Source organism: Neolamprologus multifasciatus, chromosome 11 (genome assembly GCF_963576455.1).
Source record: "Neolamprologus multifasciatus chromosome 11, fNeoMul1.2, whole genome shotgun sequence".
NCBI classification, from domain to species: domain Eukaryota; kingdom Metazoa; phylum Chordata; class Actinopteri; order Cichliformes; family Cichlidae; genus Neolamprologus; species Neolamprologus multifasciatus.
Genome location: NC_140449.1, coordinates 2,880,453 through 2,897,750, shown reverse-complemented (window position 1 = coordinate 2,897,750; position 17,298 = coordinate 2,880,453). Strand labels below are relative to the sequence as shown.

Genomic DNA, 17,298 nt, shown 5'->3' with positions numbered 1-17,298 from the left:
CCAAAATAAAAGCTATACTATACGCTTCTTCTGGGCTATATTCTCAGCAGCATATTAAACATATCAGGTCCCCATAAGGAGAATCATGTGCTAACGGCTGTCTAAATGACTCGGGTAAAGTTTGTAGCATGCTGCTTGTTGTTTTTGTCTGCTTCCACTTGTCTTTGCACTAGGATGATGTCAGAGTAAATGTGCAGTCATATTGGTTGTGTTCCCACTAGTGCTGTCAGCGTTAATCTGAAATGACGTTAACGCCACAACACGGCAAATCTCCGTTAACGAGCTACCGCGGATCGCCCCGTGCGTGGGGCTGGAAGACGTCAACACATTAACGAGCTAACTGCGCTAACGCACTAGTTCCCACCAATTCAGCATTGCTGGCACATCCAACGTACTGTTTTACTTTTGTCCATGACACGCTTACCTTCAGGGTCATACGTCACATGAAAACCAAAATAGTTCCAGACGCCAGATCTGAATGAGGGTGGGGGAAGTTCAATCTGCCATGTTGCAACGAGCTTAGCTTCTGTCTTGCTAGCTTGCCCTGCGCTCAGTGAATCTGTGTTCGACTACTCCGCCTAGGCTGCACTGTCGAGCGCAGATCCACTGAGCGCTCAACACAGACAGCATCGTCAGAAGGAAAGTTGACATACATATGCGTACCGAACCGAAAGCACTGTATCGAACGGTTCAATATCGATACGAGTATCGTTGCACCCCTAATATATATATATATATGTATATATATGTATATCAATCATATCATATATATATATATATATATATATATATATATATATATATATATATATATATATATATATATATATATATATACATATACATATATATATATATATATGATTGATATACATATAAATATATATATATGCATATACATATATATATATATGTATATGTGTACATATATATATGTATATATATATGTACATATATATATGTATATATATATGTACATATATATATGTATATATATATGTACATATATATATGTATATATATATGTACATATATATATGTATATATATATGTACATATATATATATACATATATATATATGTACATATATATATATACATATATATATATATATATGTACATATATATATATACATATATATATATATATATATACATATATATATACATATATATATATATATATGTATATATATATATATATATATATATATATATATAAGGCTTTAAAACTAAGTTAACGCTGAAAGTACAAACGTAACTAATGTCACACAACTTTTCCAACATGTGGCCAACAGCAATGTTTTAATGTTCTTCGTTATTAAACATTTGCACATAAATAAGTGACGTCATATTCAGTACTTACTTTTGACAGTTCACTCTTGGCCGCTCCCTTCTGCCGTATTTTGTGGCAAAATTATCCACACCCACCGCCGCGCTATGAATTGTGGGATATATGGGACCACGAAGCGTGCACCGGACCACGCTTGATATTTGGGGAAATCGACGGCGCATTTGGAGTATGCATTTGAAGTACACTTCGAATTGGGACAGCCGTCGTCGCGTGGCGGTGACGTAATCGCACTTGAAATGCGTACTTCAAGCGTGCAGACCCTGAATTGGGACACAGCATAAGTCTGCATGACTGTGACACTTGCTTACTTGGGTTTAATAGTCAAGGGTGTCCAACTCCAGGCCTCGAGGGCCGGTGTCCTGCAGGTTTTAGATCTCACCCTGGGTCAACACACCTGAATCAAATAATTAGTCCATTATCAGGCCTCTGGAGAACTTCAGGACATGTTGAGGAGGTCATTTATCCATTTAAATCAGCTGTGATGGATCAAGGACACATCTAAAACCTGCCGTGCAGTAAGCTAACACAGATGCTTCTTTCACTCCTCTTTCAAACCATCTGTCTTCTCTGTCCAAAATCTGAGCATTGGCATCCTCAAAAGAGTGACCTTTGACCTGTAGTCAAATTCTGCTTATATTTCAACTGTAACACAGAATTTCAAATGCTTCAGTTATTTAGTGGTATTAACAAAAACACTGCTATCCCAGCTTGTGAAATGAGTTATACTGTGACAGTGGAAAGCAGCTCTCTCTCAGGTGAATTAACCCTGCTAACAGTTGTTAGCTGAGGACTGGCTAACATCTGCTAAATCAGACCAGACAGGGGGGGCAGAGCCATGGCGGGGGGGGGGGGGGGGGGGGGGGGGGGGGGGACAAAACGCTGTGCCTACAGAAATGCAAAGCAGGAGATGAAGCATAGCTGAATATGTTTCCAAACCAACTTCATTCTAAGCCAAAGACTAGAAAATATGGTGAAGCAAATCTTCCCTTTGGCTTCACCTGCACAGGTGCTGAGGTAGGTCTCCCTGCAGGATTGGTTTCCCTGCGTCAGGAGCAGCGCTGGGCTGTTTAAATCACGGACAAACAGGATCCCACAGCTGTTTATGTTTTTGAACCCATTTTGCACAGAGAGACATCTTTTGATTTGACAGCAATGTTGAATATTATTACAGGAAAAACAACTACAGTAAAATAATCACAGCGTGACGCCTCTGCCTTAAATGGAGGGACAATAACTGCGTGTCCGGGGAAAAGAGGACGTTGGTCGCCCTAGTGGAGCATGTGCAGTAGTTAGCAAGGAAGGAGTTGCAGTTTTGAAGTAAATCCTTCTGATGCTCCTGCTTGTGCTGTTGTCAGTCAGAAGCTGTGGAGAAGAGTGAAGAACAAAGAGCCGAACGGAAACTGAACGTTAAGAACAGTGCAGCCGCTGTCTGTGGTTTTCATGCTGTTTTATTATTATTTTTTAATCTTTGAATTGTTTTCACAGTTCTCCCGTTCTGGGTGAACTCTGCTGTTGCTTCCAGCAACATGCAGTCAGGTGATGTAGGGCTGCACAAAAGTGCACCTGGTGGGTGAAAATCCTCCGTGAGCCCCAACCTTCCACCCAAATGGATGGAGATAACAGTTTGGATGATGTTTTCATGGTTGAGTCTGGATGGTGTAACAATGTTTGGATGATTATGGGATGGCTGTAGCCAGTTCTTCCACTTAACAGATGGTTTTTGTTCCGATCCCTGGCTGCTCCGATCTGCGTGCCAAATATTCTCGGGCAAGATGCTAAACCAAGCGGCTCTGTGATGCTTCCACTAAAGTATGAATGTGTGTGAATGTCAGACAGTAAGTAAGTTGTATATGTTGTGTTCAGCTAGAGGAGAAATGTGCTACAGTGGAACCAGTCGATTGACCATTTCAGCAGGTTGAGACTTTTATTACATGATTAGTCTGGATCATCATTTTACTGGATCACAATGGTTTGCATGGTGAGTTTAGTGGATCATGTTGAGTTTAATGAGTGTTTTTGTGCTTATCAGTGAATTAAAGGTGTAACAGTATAAACACAACACATAGAAATGTGATACTGATATTTAAAGACAAAATGTGCCAGAGTTGTGTTTCCATTTGTAGCCGTTCACCTGAAGAGCTTCAGAAACGTTGTTATTTTTTTGTGTGTGACTAAACGGTTAAACTGCTTTTATTACCTGTTCACTATTTACTATAAATACTGTCCGTAGATTCTCGGTTGGCTGCTCATCGCTCTCATCATGTTGACGAACCTGCTGCTCACCTGTGTGGCTCGGTGCTCCTCCCCCGTTAGCTACCTGCAGCTGCAGTTCTGGAAGGCGTACGTGTACGAGGAGAGCACTCTACTCGACTCCTACACGGCTAAGCACGCCAAAGCGTTTGCTGAGAGAAACCTGAAGAGCTTCTTTGAAAAGACACCACCTGAAAATGTCCTCACACCATCCAACCGAGACTGGCAGAAGATCTCCTCTCTCTACAGGTTCACCAGCAAAGATACCTACTACAGCACTTTGCACCGATATGTGGAGAACTGCCAGGAGACTGACAGCGGCATGATGAGGATGGCTTCAGTCAAGTCAAACGAGTCGTTAGAAGCTAACCCAGCTGTTCTTAATTTTGTAGATGATGGGAGAATGCCACTGTGAGTCGCATTAACCCACATTAAACTGTAAAAGGTGTTAACTTCGTAATTTTGAAGAATAAATGAAATATGCTTGAAATAATCATTTGTATGTTTAATATTGTAGTTGCAGTGAAGGATAGTGTGCAGCAACTTTTTATTCTTTTGTATTTTGTCATGTCAGTCTTTAGTTTTTAACTCCACGTTCTGTTTGTTGTCTGATCCGAGTCTTTCATCCTGTGTGACGTTTGTGTGTCTGCATTTACCTGCGTTCCCACAGTACCTCCTATATTCTGTTAATAAGCTCTTTGCTTTGACCTGCAGAAGTTTAAAGAAGTTTAAAGCAGATGAACTCTATTCTAACACTTTGTATCTCTGTGAACATAAAAGGACGGCTGTTAAGACCTTTTAAGTCCCGCAGGAGTCGACATTTAGACTTCTGCAAGAAATTGATTCAATTCAATTCAATTCAATTTTATTTATATAGCGCCAAATCACAACAAAAGTCGCCTCAAGGCGCTTCATAGATACAGAGAAAAACCCAGCAATCATATGACCCCCTATGAGCAGCACTTTGGCGACAGTGGGAAGGAAAAACTCCCTTTTAACAGGAAGAAACCTCCGGCAGAACCAGGCTCAGGGAGGGGCGGGGCCATCTGCTGTGATTGGTTGGGGTGAGAGAAGGAAGACAGGATAAAGACATGCTGTGGAAGAGAGACAGAGATTAATAACAGATATGATTCAACACAGAGAGGTCTGTTAATACATAGTGAGTGAGAAAGGTGACTGGAAAGGAAAAACCCAATGCATCATGGGAATCCCCCGGCAGCCTACGTCTATTGCAGCATAACTAAGGGAGGATTCAGGGTCACCTGGTCCAGCCCTAACTATATGCTTTAGCAAAAAGGAAAGTTTGAAGCCTAATCTTAAAAGTAGAGATAGTGTCTGTCTCCTGAATCCAAACTGGAAGCTGGTTCCACAGAAGAGGGGCCTGAAAACTGAAGGCTCTGCCTCCCATTCTACTTTTAAATACTCTAGGAACAACAAGTAGGCCTGCAGAGCGAGAGCGAAGTGCTCTAATAGGGTGATATGGTACTACAAGGTCATTAAGATAAGATGGGGCCTGATTATTGTAGATATATATGTAGATCTGATGCAGAAGTTGAATTAATGTGTTACGCTTGTCTCTCCTTAACAACGTGACATCAGATCTCCGTCACATTAAAACTGCGCTCTGGCACCGTTGTTTTATAGACGTCGTATGAACGAGAGCAGGCAAAGGTTTCCTTTTCACTGATTATTTTGTGGAGAAATGTGATTAAAAGTTTACCTCTGATTACAACGGCGAGAGAGTAAAAGGTCTTAACATCCAGCCTCTTAAAGCGACAGTGACACAACGTGTTTGAACAGTTTCTCTATATGTGCTTTTACTGATATAAATCAGCTTTATTCTTAATCACAGATATAATCAAAGTAAGTCTAATTAATGTGATGGATGAGAAATGCAGTTTGAGTGATTAATATCTGACCTTTTCCTGTGACGGGTTTGTGTGTGAGTGCTGGGTCTGAACAACTAAACAAATATCCAGAGACAGTATTTTAATAATGATTTAATAAAAGAAATTACGCTGAGTATATTATGACTGAAAAAACACGTTTTGAAGACAAAAAGTGAGTGAAAATGTAGCTGAAGTGAAACAGTGTTAACTGAGTGAAACATGAATTCATTTGTGGCTGAATGTTCATGTGTGATGGAATCAACAATAAAATCTGTTCAACACAGAAGCAAATGTAATAAAGTGATTTTAAAGCTTAAACTTTGTTGTCAATCCTACATGTGGAACAGTCAGAGAAGCGAGGACGGTTGATGGACGTCAGCTGAGTTTTCCTCTGTGAAGAAAACACGTTGAACTTTGTGTTTGTAAATGTTGGAGTCCTGGACACACAACTCACTGTGTGTCTCACTGTAAACATCCCAAGTCCTGCATGTTGAGTCCAACAGAAAATCCCACATGTTGACATGCAGCGTTCAGAAAATAATGTTCAGTGTTTGGACCGGTTCTCTCCTCCTGTGCACTCGAACTGCGTTTTACAATCTGTCTATGAGCATGTTTTTAGTGCTTTATCTAAGTCCGTACTTTCTATCTGAACGTCCCAAACATTCACGCTCAGATTGCTGAGAAACTTGTGGTTAGTATGCGGCTCGTGGTGGCTGTCTGTGAGGGTTCCTCTCTATTTTTAGAGGCTCTGCTTCACAATATAAAGTGTTGTGAGGTGACGGTGCTGTAAAAGCTGAATCGAACACGTGCACCAGCTAACTGAAACTGTGACTTATTTCCTGTTGCTGTCAAAGCACAAAGGGTAGTGGCTTCATTTGCAGAAGTTCATGTTTTTACTGAGTGACTGAGCACTCAGCGTGTTTATGAAGTCACGCAGCATTGATTAGCAGCTGCTAGCAGAAGGATCGTGACCCGAGGGTTTCATGATGCACCTTTGTAGACTGACCTCTGGTCCAGTATATATGGAGCTCAGTTATTTATTAGGCACTGAGAGTGTCAGGGTGAAGGGGCTGTTTATACCATGTACCAATTAGAAGATACTCCCTCTACTCGGATTCACACAGATCACATTTATTGACACGTTGTTTGAAAGAAGACGAGTTCAGCAGCAGCTGAAAGAGAAAGATGGATGTTCTGACGCCCCCACTATACTCACTAACATCCTGTGCAACCTTCTCTGAATAAAGATGAAAATAAACTGAATAAGAATCTGAAAAGATAAGAATACAGATGAATACAAGTTCGATTTTAAAGTTTGAATAGTTCCTGCAGCTGAAAGTATTCAGAGTTGGAGGTCGATGAGGTCGCATGTGGCTTTTTTCTTTCTATCCAAACACACAAAAGATTGAAGTTGAATGTTTTAGGAAACTTATAAATAAGAAGCTGAATGATGGTTTTCTGGAGTTTCCTATATTACCAGATATATTTGCTCTTCTTTCACATGCATATGAATCCATGGCTTTAATATGATGTCGTCCTATCTCTGCAGCTATAACAGCTTCAGCTCTTCTGGGAAGGCTTCCCACGAGGTGTAGGAGTGTGTCTATGGGAATTCTTCACCATCTTCCTGAACTGCATTTGTGAGGTCAAACAATTTCAATTCAATTCAATTTTATTTATATAGCACAAAATCACAACAAAAGTCGCCTCAAGGCGCTTCATAGATACAGAGAAATCCCAACAATCATATGACCCCCTATGAGCAAGCACTTTGGCGACAGTGGGAAGGAAAAACTCCCTTTTAACAGGAAGAAACCTCTGGCAGAACCAGGCTCAGGGAGGGGCGGGGCCATCTGCTGCGACCGGTTGGGGTGAGAGAAGGAAGACAGGATAAAAGACATGCTGTGGAAGAGAGACAGAGATTAATAACAGATATGATTCAATACAGAGAGGTCTATTAATACATAGTGAGTGAGAAAGGTGACTGGAAAGGAAAAACTCAATGCATCATGGGAATCCCCCGGCAGCCTACATCTATTGCAGCATAACTAAGGGAGGATTCAGGGTCACCTGGTCCAGCCCTAACTATATGCTTTAGCAAAAAGGAAAGTTTGAAGCCTAATCTTAAAAGTAGAGATAGTGTCTGTCTCCCGAATCCAAACTGGAAGCTGGTTCCACAGAAGAGGGGCCTGAAAACTGAAGGCTCTCCCTCCCATTCTACTTTTAAATACTCTAGGAACAACAAGTAGGCCTGCAGAGCGAGAGTGAAGTGCTCTAATAGGGTGATATGGTACTACAAGGTCATTAAGATAAGATGGGGCCTGATTATTTAAGACCTTGTATGTGAGGAGCAGGATTTTGAATTCTGGATTTAACAGGAAGCCAATGAAGGGAAGCCAAAACAGGAGAAATATGCTCTTTCTTTCTAGTCCCTGTCAGGACTCTTGCTGCAGCATTTTGGATTAACTGAAGGCTTTTCAGTGAGTTTTTTGGACATCCTGATAATAATGAATTGCAGTCGTCCAGCCTGGAAGTAATAAATGCATGAACTAGTTTTTCAGCGTCACTCTGAGACAGGATATTTCTAATTTTAGAGATGTTGCACAAATAGAAGAAGAACGCAGTCTTACATATTTGTTTAATATGTGCGTTGAAGGACATATCCTGGTCAAAAACACTGATGTTGGATGAGACTGTGTGGCTCGCAGTCTCTGTTCTGTTTCATCCCAAAGGGATTTCAAAGTGTTGAGGCCAGAACTCTGTGCAGGCCAGTCAACGTCTTCCACTCCAGGCTCACTCATTCATGTCTTTAACAGGCGGGACGGGAATATTCCCAAACTTTCCCAATTTTGTGGGAACTTTGTGTGAAATTGTCCAAAGTTTCTTGGTATGTTGAATCATTAGGAGTCCCTTTCATTGCAACTGAGGGCCTGCACCCAAATCCTGAAAAAGACCCCACATACTTCACCCTGCACCAAACTTTACACTGGTGGCACAATGAAGTCAGACAAGGACTCGCAGCAGCTCCCAGACAGATTGGATTAGTCTGATCTGTCACTGCTCTACGGTTAAGTGCTTTACACCGCTGCGTCCTGCACATCGCATTATTGGTGATGTGATGCAGCTCGGCCATGGAAACTTCTTCTATCAAGCCACACGAGGTTTGGAGGTCTGTAGGGACCGACTCTGCACACTGTGGGTGTCACCATCCACTGAACCCCACTCTGTGATGCTGCGTGGCCTACGTTTGTGCTTGATTTTATACATCTGTGTATAAAAGTGAGTAGAACACCTGAATCAATGATTTGGATGGGTGAGTAATATAAAGTATGTTTTTGCTCACACTGGGTGCTGCCTGCAATCTCAAAGTAGGTGGATCTGAAGATGTTTCTGTTATTTCAGTAACCCCCCAAAAATGAATGAAAACCTAAATATTTTAAAAACTACAGTCGGGGAAATAATTATTAAAAATAACGAGTAAAGAAACGATCAGTCTGTAACTTGAGTGGTTGGTTTATTTGAACAGTGAAAAACGGAACAAGAAGCAAAGAAATCCAGAGTTATGAATTAATTTGCATTTTCATGAATTATACCTTTATAAACAAGCTTCACAGAGTAAAAGAATGAGAGGGCACGTCATAGCTCGACTAAAACAGATCAGTGATGTAAATGAAACCTCATGACAAACCTGCTCTGGGCTAATGTTTGAACGCCTGCAGGCCACCAACAGTCACACTCTGACACCACGTTTCCTGTCCGCACAGACAGATCACACCTTGATGGGTTTCATGTTCACATCACTGACAAAGACGTAGACATACGAACATCAGTCTCGTTTTCGAAACACAAACGTGAGCTGCAGGAACTGTTGATGTGTTTCACACATGAACAGATTTGAGTGCAGCTTTGATGCACTGCAAGCTTCAGTCCTGAGGGACAGGAACAGATGTTTGCACTTCCCCCTCACGCTAAGTGCTGCCCGTCTCTCTACTGCAGACGCGCTGCTGTGCGCTCTAACAACGTGCTCTTGTGTTGCTGTTGACTGTGTGTCTTCCCACTTTGCATGTTCTGTCATGTTTTGCTCCTCACATAGTTTCAGGTTACCGTCTGGATTGCATCAGAGTTCAAAGACAACCAGAATAACTGAACTAACAGGATTTCTCTCCATGACTGACTCACCTGTGCTGGTACTGGGGTGGGGGAGGGGGGGAGTAAAGAGGGATGGTAAGAGAGAAGAAAGCCGAGTTTAACGTGTTCACCTTTCTTTTTATCTCTGGAGATGGGATAGATATGGTAATAAAAGAGGAATTGTTTGGGAGGAAGTGCAGCCTCACTGAGGGAGGGGCCTGCAGAGAAGATCGAATGCCAAAGGGAGGGGCACATCCAGGCTTGGCAGATGACTTTGGTCTGTGGAAAACAGCACAAAGGAAGTGACTCCACACTGACACTTTTATCTCTCTGCTGTTTCACTCGATTTATTGGCCGACATCATGGAAAACTTCCAGAGTATCTTGCGTTTCCTCGTGAATCAGAAAACCACAATCGGCTACAGTTTCATGGCTCTGCTGACCATAGGCGGGGAGCGGATTTTCTCCATGGTCTCCTTTCAGTGTCCCTGCAACCACGACCAGAACTTTGCGTACGGCGTGACGTTTCTGCTGGGACCAGCTGCAGTGCTGCTGATCTTTGGTATTTTCTCCAGTACCCGCTTCTGGAGGCTCTACACCGGGTGCTGCCTCAACCCCATGAAGCTTTGCCCCCGTGGGAACTGTTTCGGCTGTCTTCGGGTGTCCCTGAGTATTTTCACCGGGGCCTGTGTGGCTCCTGTAATGTGGCTCTGTGTGGCTCTGCTCAATGGGACCTTTTATGAGTGTGCTGTTAGTGGTCTTGATGATAGTCTGGTGGTCGATCTCTTCTGCAAGAACAAGACGTTGAAGTGTCGTGAGGAGCTGGCCCGGGTGCCCTGCGACCGCTCGAAACTATCTACCCAGGAGCGCATGGAGCTGCTGCTGATGTTCAGGGCTCAGTCTCAGGTAAGATGAGTGATGTGGAGGGGGGGCGACTGCATCCAACATTACAATACAACTTTATTTGTATAGCACATTTAAAAGAGCAGCGGTTCACCAAAGTGCTTTACAATAAAAACAGGAAAATTAAGACAATAAATAAAAGACTATAACAAAGTACCACATAAGTCATCAGGTTAATTATACAACAATAAAAGGGAATATAAGAACAAAGTTACTAAGAGCAGATGTAGCTAAAAGATAAAGCACATAAATAAGAAATTGAACCAAATATAAAACAGGGACACTAACTAGATGGAGAAGCTATGTTGAATAAATGAGTTTTTAAACGGGATTTAAAAGATAAAACGGCGTCTGACGCACGGATAGCGATGGGAAGGTTGTTCCACAGATTCGGTGCAACCAGGGCAAAAGATTTAAGTCTAGATCTAGGCTGAGCCAGGAGTAATTACAGACTTTCACACAAATTTGAAATACGGGGTTCGATTGATTAGTATTTTGCTGTTTGTCTGTTATGGTTGTTATGAGTGTAGTGGGGTTTCTAAGTTAGTTTAAGCAGCAGGAAATCATTGAAAACTGTCGAGAAAACTGTCAATCGTTTGTGTCAGACCATTATGTTAACAATGAAAAACGATCCTCTAACTCAGGGCTGGGCCACTCCAGGCCTCGAGGCCGGTGCAGGTTTTAGACCTGACCCAGGGTCAGCACACCTGAATCACACGATGAGTTCATTACCAGCCTCTGGAGAACTTCAGGACATGTTGAGGAGGTCATTTAGCCGTTTAAGGCTACGTCCACACGTACACGGATATTTTTGAAAACGGAGATTTTCCGTTTTTGTTTTAAAAAATAATCCCGTCCACACGTAAAGGCAGAAATGAAGGAAAACGCTGCTAGGAACACACCAAAGCAGCAGGTGGCGCTATATTCCTAACTATGCAGAAATGTTGGCCAATCAGAAGTCTAGAAGCCTCGGTGGGAAAAAGTAAACAAAGCTGGGGCATCGAAGCAGAACCGAGTCGTGTGTGGAGGGACAGTAACTGTGTGTGTATATGTAAGCATTTAAACACTGCAGAGACAATTAACAGTAACAATATTGTAGAAATTCATTTCACTGAAACAATAACGTGGCGCACAGTGTGACGTCAAAAAAGGCGCACACCTTTGACGCTGCGTTTTCTCCGTTTTCTCCGTTTTTCTCGTCCACATGTAAATGCAAAAACAGAGTTTTAGAAAATCTCAGTTTTCAGTGACCAAAAACGCCGTTTACGTGTGGACGAAAGGTGCAAATGCATAGAAAAATCCGTGTTTTCAAAAATACCCGGGTACGTGTGGACGTAGCCTAAAGCAGCTGACACATCTAAAACCTGCAGGACACCGGCCCTCGAGGCCTGGAGGTGCCTACGCCTGCTCTAACTAAAGACTTACTGACCGATTTGTTCATTTATTTCATTTTGCTTCACTTTATGGAAGTGCAGTCCTGAGTTGCTGTTGCTGTGGTTCTTCATGTTGCATGTCTAAATAATGAAATCAAACGAATACATTTTACTTCCAGCGTTTTCATGTTTGCGTGCTCTGACTGCCGAATGCTTCAGGCTGTTCTCTTTATGTTCAAAGGAAGTAAGAACAGAACTATTTAAATACTGCATCACTACAAAAACTGGGGCCTTCTTAGAAATCTGTAAAAGAGACTGAATTACTCTGGTACTTGAGGTTTGTGCTTCCAGGTCTCTCAGTGTGATGCATTCAGTTGTTACACCGTCTGACGGTGTCGGTTTCCACCTTCTGAATCTCTGCTGTCCCTGACGACAGTCTGAAACTGACAGCATCGTTTGTTTCTGCAGATTCTGGGCTGGTGCATTATCATTATCGGCGCTTTTGTAGGCCTTCTGGGTACCTGCTACAAAAACTGTCGCTCCCAAGTCAGCTACCTGCAGCTTAAGTTTTGGAAAAGCTACATGGACAAAGAAAAGGAGCGGTTTGATGCCCTTGCTATAGAGTACGCCACCAAACTGGCTGAGAGAAACCTGCAGAGCTTCTTTGAGAACAAGCCACCCGGTCCATTCCCGTTTCCCAGCCACAAAGCCTGGGAGGAGATCTCTGCATACTACACGTTTTCCAGGAGCGAGCAGTATTACAGCACCCTGCAGAGGTATGTGGAGAAAGCGGAAAATCTTCCACCAGAGAGGAGAGCCGTCATGGACGTAGAGCACGAAATAGAGATGAACTAAACAGCATTTTATCTGGAAAATTCAGATGTTCAGGGAAGTAAATAATGAACACACTGCATTGTGATTGTTCCTACTCAGCACTGATTTTACTGACAGTGCAAGTCTGACTCAGGAAAAAGCCTCCACAGCTGTCTCTTTATGACAATGCTGCCCCCCAGTGGTTTAACCAATGAGCACATGAAGAGCATAACCACTTTAAAACCAAACACACCCACCGATGCTGCCTACCTCTTTCAGACTTCATGCTTTTCAGACCTTTCATAACTGACACTGCTGGGTAAAATGTCTTACTTTACATTTTCAGAGTAACTTGATTTAAACACAAAAATCAGCCGTGTGCCATTTGAACACTAACAGCTGTAAATATAGTGTATTGTTATAACAGAGAGTAATCTGTAAGTGAGAGGAGAAGAAGAGGCCACAGGAGGTTTTTGGGTGCAGTGAAGGATTCCTGCTATAGAAGAGGGTGCAGGCTGTAGGCAGACCAACCCTGACAAGAGCTGCTGAATGAAGTATTGCACTAAACTGCAACAACAGCCCTCTGAAGACACGTGCACTGAGGTCTCTGAAGCTGAGGTGTCCCCAGCTTCAGAGTTGCAGCAGAAACTCTCCATCATGGATCTCAGAAAAAGCTTCTTGTGTGCAGCCTCTGTTGGTCTCACAGCTCAGCTTGTTGTCAGCGTGGACGCACAGGTACGTGTTCTGGCACCACATCAACGTCCACGATAGAGGTGGAGCTTTCACCGTCATCCACAAGCGCTCTGCACGCCTCCTCCTTCACCTCAGTGACACGTTTTGTTTTATAAGATAAGATAAGATAAGACTTTATTGATCCCACAACGGGGAAATTTTTGCATCACCTCAGCTCAGGTACAGATATCAGAAGGAAATACAACAATACAAATAAGTACAATCAATGAAAAAAAAGTAAGATAATACACTATATACAATGGTAGCATACACAGTATGTGATTATGGATATAGTTGGAAATATGGAAGACATAAACTATATAGCTTGGAAGGTCATGGAAGGTCCATTATGACCTTTATGCATTATGTTTTGTTTTGTTTTGTTTTATTCAGTTTATGTTGATCATGTAAAAAAGAACCAAACAAATTTGCCACGTGTTGGACGATTAAGGTTTATCTTATCTTATCAATATACTTGTGTGAAAAACAAGAAAAAAATCAAATAAAACGATAAACTACAAAATAAAAAAATGAAGCAAACTAACATATCGCAGCTTTCCTGAGTTTACAAACCCAAACCAGAGTGGGAACACGTGCATGCTTCTTTAACACCACCTCTTCTCTTTAAGTCATCTCTAATTATTTATCCTTGTTGTTATAAACGTAAATAATAATAACAAACATACTCCAAATTACTTAGAATATAGTTCGTACATTAGCTTGTTCCTACATTCACAAAACAGATGAAAAATTCTGAATATCGACAGAAACTAAATAAACGAGACATTTACTGAAATTCAGCATCTTTATGTCACATGAAGACTTTTTTAACTGCTTCAGCTGTTCCACAGTTTCACTCCACGCATGCAGATACATAATTTCTACTTTCAGGGGAAAAAATACTTTGAGTATTTCCTGATTTATTATTTTTCGGTCTCTGCGGTTTCACTAGATCTGCAGTTTCACAGTTTCAGGCTGTAAAAAGAGTAAATCTGAGGGAATCTGTACAGCCTGCATTGTAATGATGATAAACTTTGTCTTTCACAAAATTGTCCTTTACAGATTGATCACGCTTGTCTTTTTAGCGTTAGCGTTTCTGTACCTTTGCTCAGGTGTGAAAAGAGTCCTCATTGGCCTCTGTTACTCTGTTACATTCTCAAAAAGTAATAAAGTACTAGACTTGAAACCACCACGAACAACTGAAGTGTCAACACGTTCTCATCCCAACATGCCAACAATTGGACCAAAGAATTGTTTTTGTGAACACATCCTCAGTGTTTTAAACTGTTTGACACGTGTGATGTTACACATATATGAGAGATTTTCATAAAACTTTTTATTCGTATGTTATGCTTTGAAAATCTGTTACAGTGTAATTTTTCTAAATACAAACTTTGTTCACTGTGTTTACGCCTGATCATGTAATGTTAATGAATAAAATATTTAATCTGGTATTTGTGTGTTTTGTGGATAATGATTAAAAATGAGTCCCAGGACACTGATGAGCACAGAGGCTAGCAGCCCTGACCTGAGGGTTAGGGTTAGGGGTTGTATCACAGGGAAACAGCAGTGGCCTCCTGTCACACATTTATTCTGTGTTACTGATCCAATGAAACAGGAAGAGCTCGTGTTACAGCACATCCATCTCTTTTGACATATTCTCCTAACATCTCAGAGTTATTTCATAGCTAACAAAGTTTATTTTACATCATGTTTTTAAATCATGTTGTGATCTTAGAAACAGCTTCATAGCACGAGTTTTAGAGTCATGTGCAAATATTGTAGCACTTTATATTGTAAAGCTTACTTAAGACGACTGTTAGGACAACTTATTCATTGCACGTCTGCAGTCCTAAGAATAACTTGATGTTTCCGACTGTGCAGATTTACCCACTGACAAACGTTAACGTTCTACTAAATTAAAAAGCAATTTGTTTGTTTTTTTGTTTTTTAAACCACATTTCGTTTCGTCATCCTTAACATTTCTAGTACACTTATATTAATATAACACTGAATGCAAATGTGAACCTTAAAGAATAATTAACAACACTTCTTGTAGTTAAAATGAGCCCAACTTTTATTTTCAAACACAACAAAGTATAACAGCCAACATACTGACACTGTTCTGCTGAACAACAATCACCATCATTGTTTGAATGTGACAATGAAACAAAGTCTCAGAATTAATTATTCTGAAACTAAGTTTAGGCCCACCACAACTTTGTTTTGTAGTTACATTACTGATATAATCAAAGTGAGATGTACTTATTGTTCAGTCTCTAGTTTAAACAACATTGTTTTGCATTCAAACACAGAGGCTGCACTGTTAAAAAACATCTTAAAAAACGGTAAGCTGGGGCGCCAAAATACGACCGTAAAATAGCAGAAAATAACTTTCTCATGAAAATACAGTCATTTTCAGTAATGAAAATACAGTTTGTTGTGCTAATTTTACATGGGATTCTGCCTTTTCCAAGTGCTTTTAGACATTAAATTAGGAACATTTTAACGTGATCAAACAATGAAATTACCTATAAACAAGGCCAATGAATGTGGCAATATGAATCATAATACGTAAATGTACAGAAATATACAGTTAACAGTTGGTTTAAATAATAATGGATTGCATGCCTGGGACAGACTGACAGAGGCGAGGCTGCTGTATCGCACCATCGGTCCCTCTGGCCATCACCAGTAGGTGAAGAGTCTTGACCACGGACACAACGACGGAGAGTGTCTGAGCCGGGGCTCGAACCGGCAACCTTCTGATCACAAGGTGAACTGCCAACTCTTGAGCCGCGATCGCCCTAAACGGCAATGATAATAATACTTATGTGATGTAACACAAGCTTATAGGAATCATGTTATATACTTTTCCATAGCATCTAAATATGCATATGTACAGACAGATACATTTAATAATCATGAAAATTATGTTTTATTACATTACAGTGATTTAACGTTAATTTACATTTGAAATGTGAAATCAGTCTATTTATGTAACTTTAATGATGTTCTAGAAGAACAAAACTGTGAAATGCAGTAAAATACTTTTATATTAGGATTTTCCTACAGTGCTGCCAAACCCGCGACCTGGTTGTTGTTAGTTCACATTCATTGGCCGATGCTTAGCGTCATGTTATTATGTGTCCCAACATCCAATGGCATGTCACATTGTTGTCATGGCCACACCCTCACCCCAGGTGCAGAGGCCTGTTTCTGTTCAGTAATGTTGTGAATACTTTGAGATTTATATTAATTGCAATTCCTACCTCTACATTTATTTTTTAAAATATATAATTAGCACAGCGTGCAATGTTTTATATGTTTTTCTTTTAGTTTTTATTCCTATTAATTATATTTTCACTTGTTACCTCTGAATTATTGAATCAGACCTAGAAGACCTAGACCTAGACAATTATAATTCAAATACTGTTTAATTATTGATTATTCTCATTAATTTTCCATCATTTTATATATTTTTCCATAGTATTACATTTGAATTTAACAGATCATTCTCTCACATAACAGACAAACATTTGTGGAGTTATGATACATTTCTGAATGAATTTTTACAATCTAAATATGCATATGTACAAAAAATATGTTTAAAAAACAAGTAAATTGTGTTTTACTATATGTACAGTGATGTTATGTTATTTTACCTTTGACATGTAAAATCACAGTCTACTTATGTAAATTTCTAGAAAGACAAAATTGTAAAATATACAGTGAGATACTTTGACATTACTATTTTTTGGAACAGTGTGGATTGTTGTAATGTTTTAAGCATGCTTGTTTCCAGTCCAGGCATTACTGCTGAATGACTGTCATGGATCGAGGTGATCCAAATGTA

The 17,298-nt window shown here is 40.6% G+C and overlaps 2 protein-coding genes across 2 annotated transcripts in view; both read left to right on the top strand.

Moving 5' to 3' along the window:
* calhm6 (calcium homeostasis modulator family member 6) overlaps positions 1 to 6,912 on the top strand; it is a 12,806-nt gene extending 5,894 nt beyond the window's left edge. Inside the window, exon 2 of the mRNA XM_085176748.1 lies at positions 3,586 to 6,912. Coding sequence (XP_085032874.1) covers positions 3,586 to 4,020 — 435 coding nt within the window. The 3' untranslated portion in view covers positions 4,021 to 6,912. The remainder of the gene's footprint in view (positions 1 to 3,585) is intronic.
* A 2,783-nt stretch (positions 6,913 to 9,695) lies between these two features.
* LOC146507593 (calcium homeostasis modulator protein 5-like) lies at positions 9,696 to 16,310 on the top strand. The gene is made up of 2 exons (XM_085176749.1): positions 9,696 to 10,527; positions 12,366 to 16,310. Exons 1-2 carry the CDS (start codon positions 9,985 to 9,987, stop codon positions 12,750 to 12,752), a joined length of 930 nt encoding a protein of 309 aa, XP_085032875.1. The 5' UTR covers positions 9,696 to 9,984; the 3' UTR covers positions 12,753 to 16,310.
* The last annotated feature ends 988 nt before the right edge of the window (positions 16,311 to 17,298 follow it).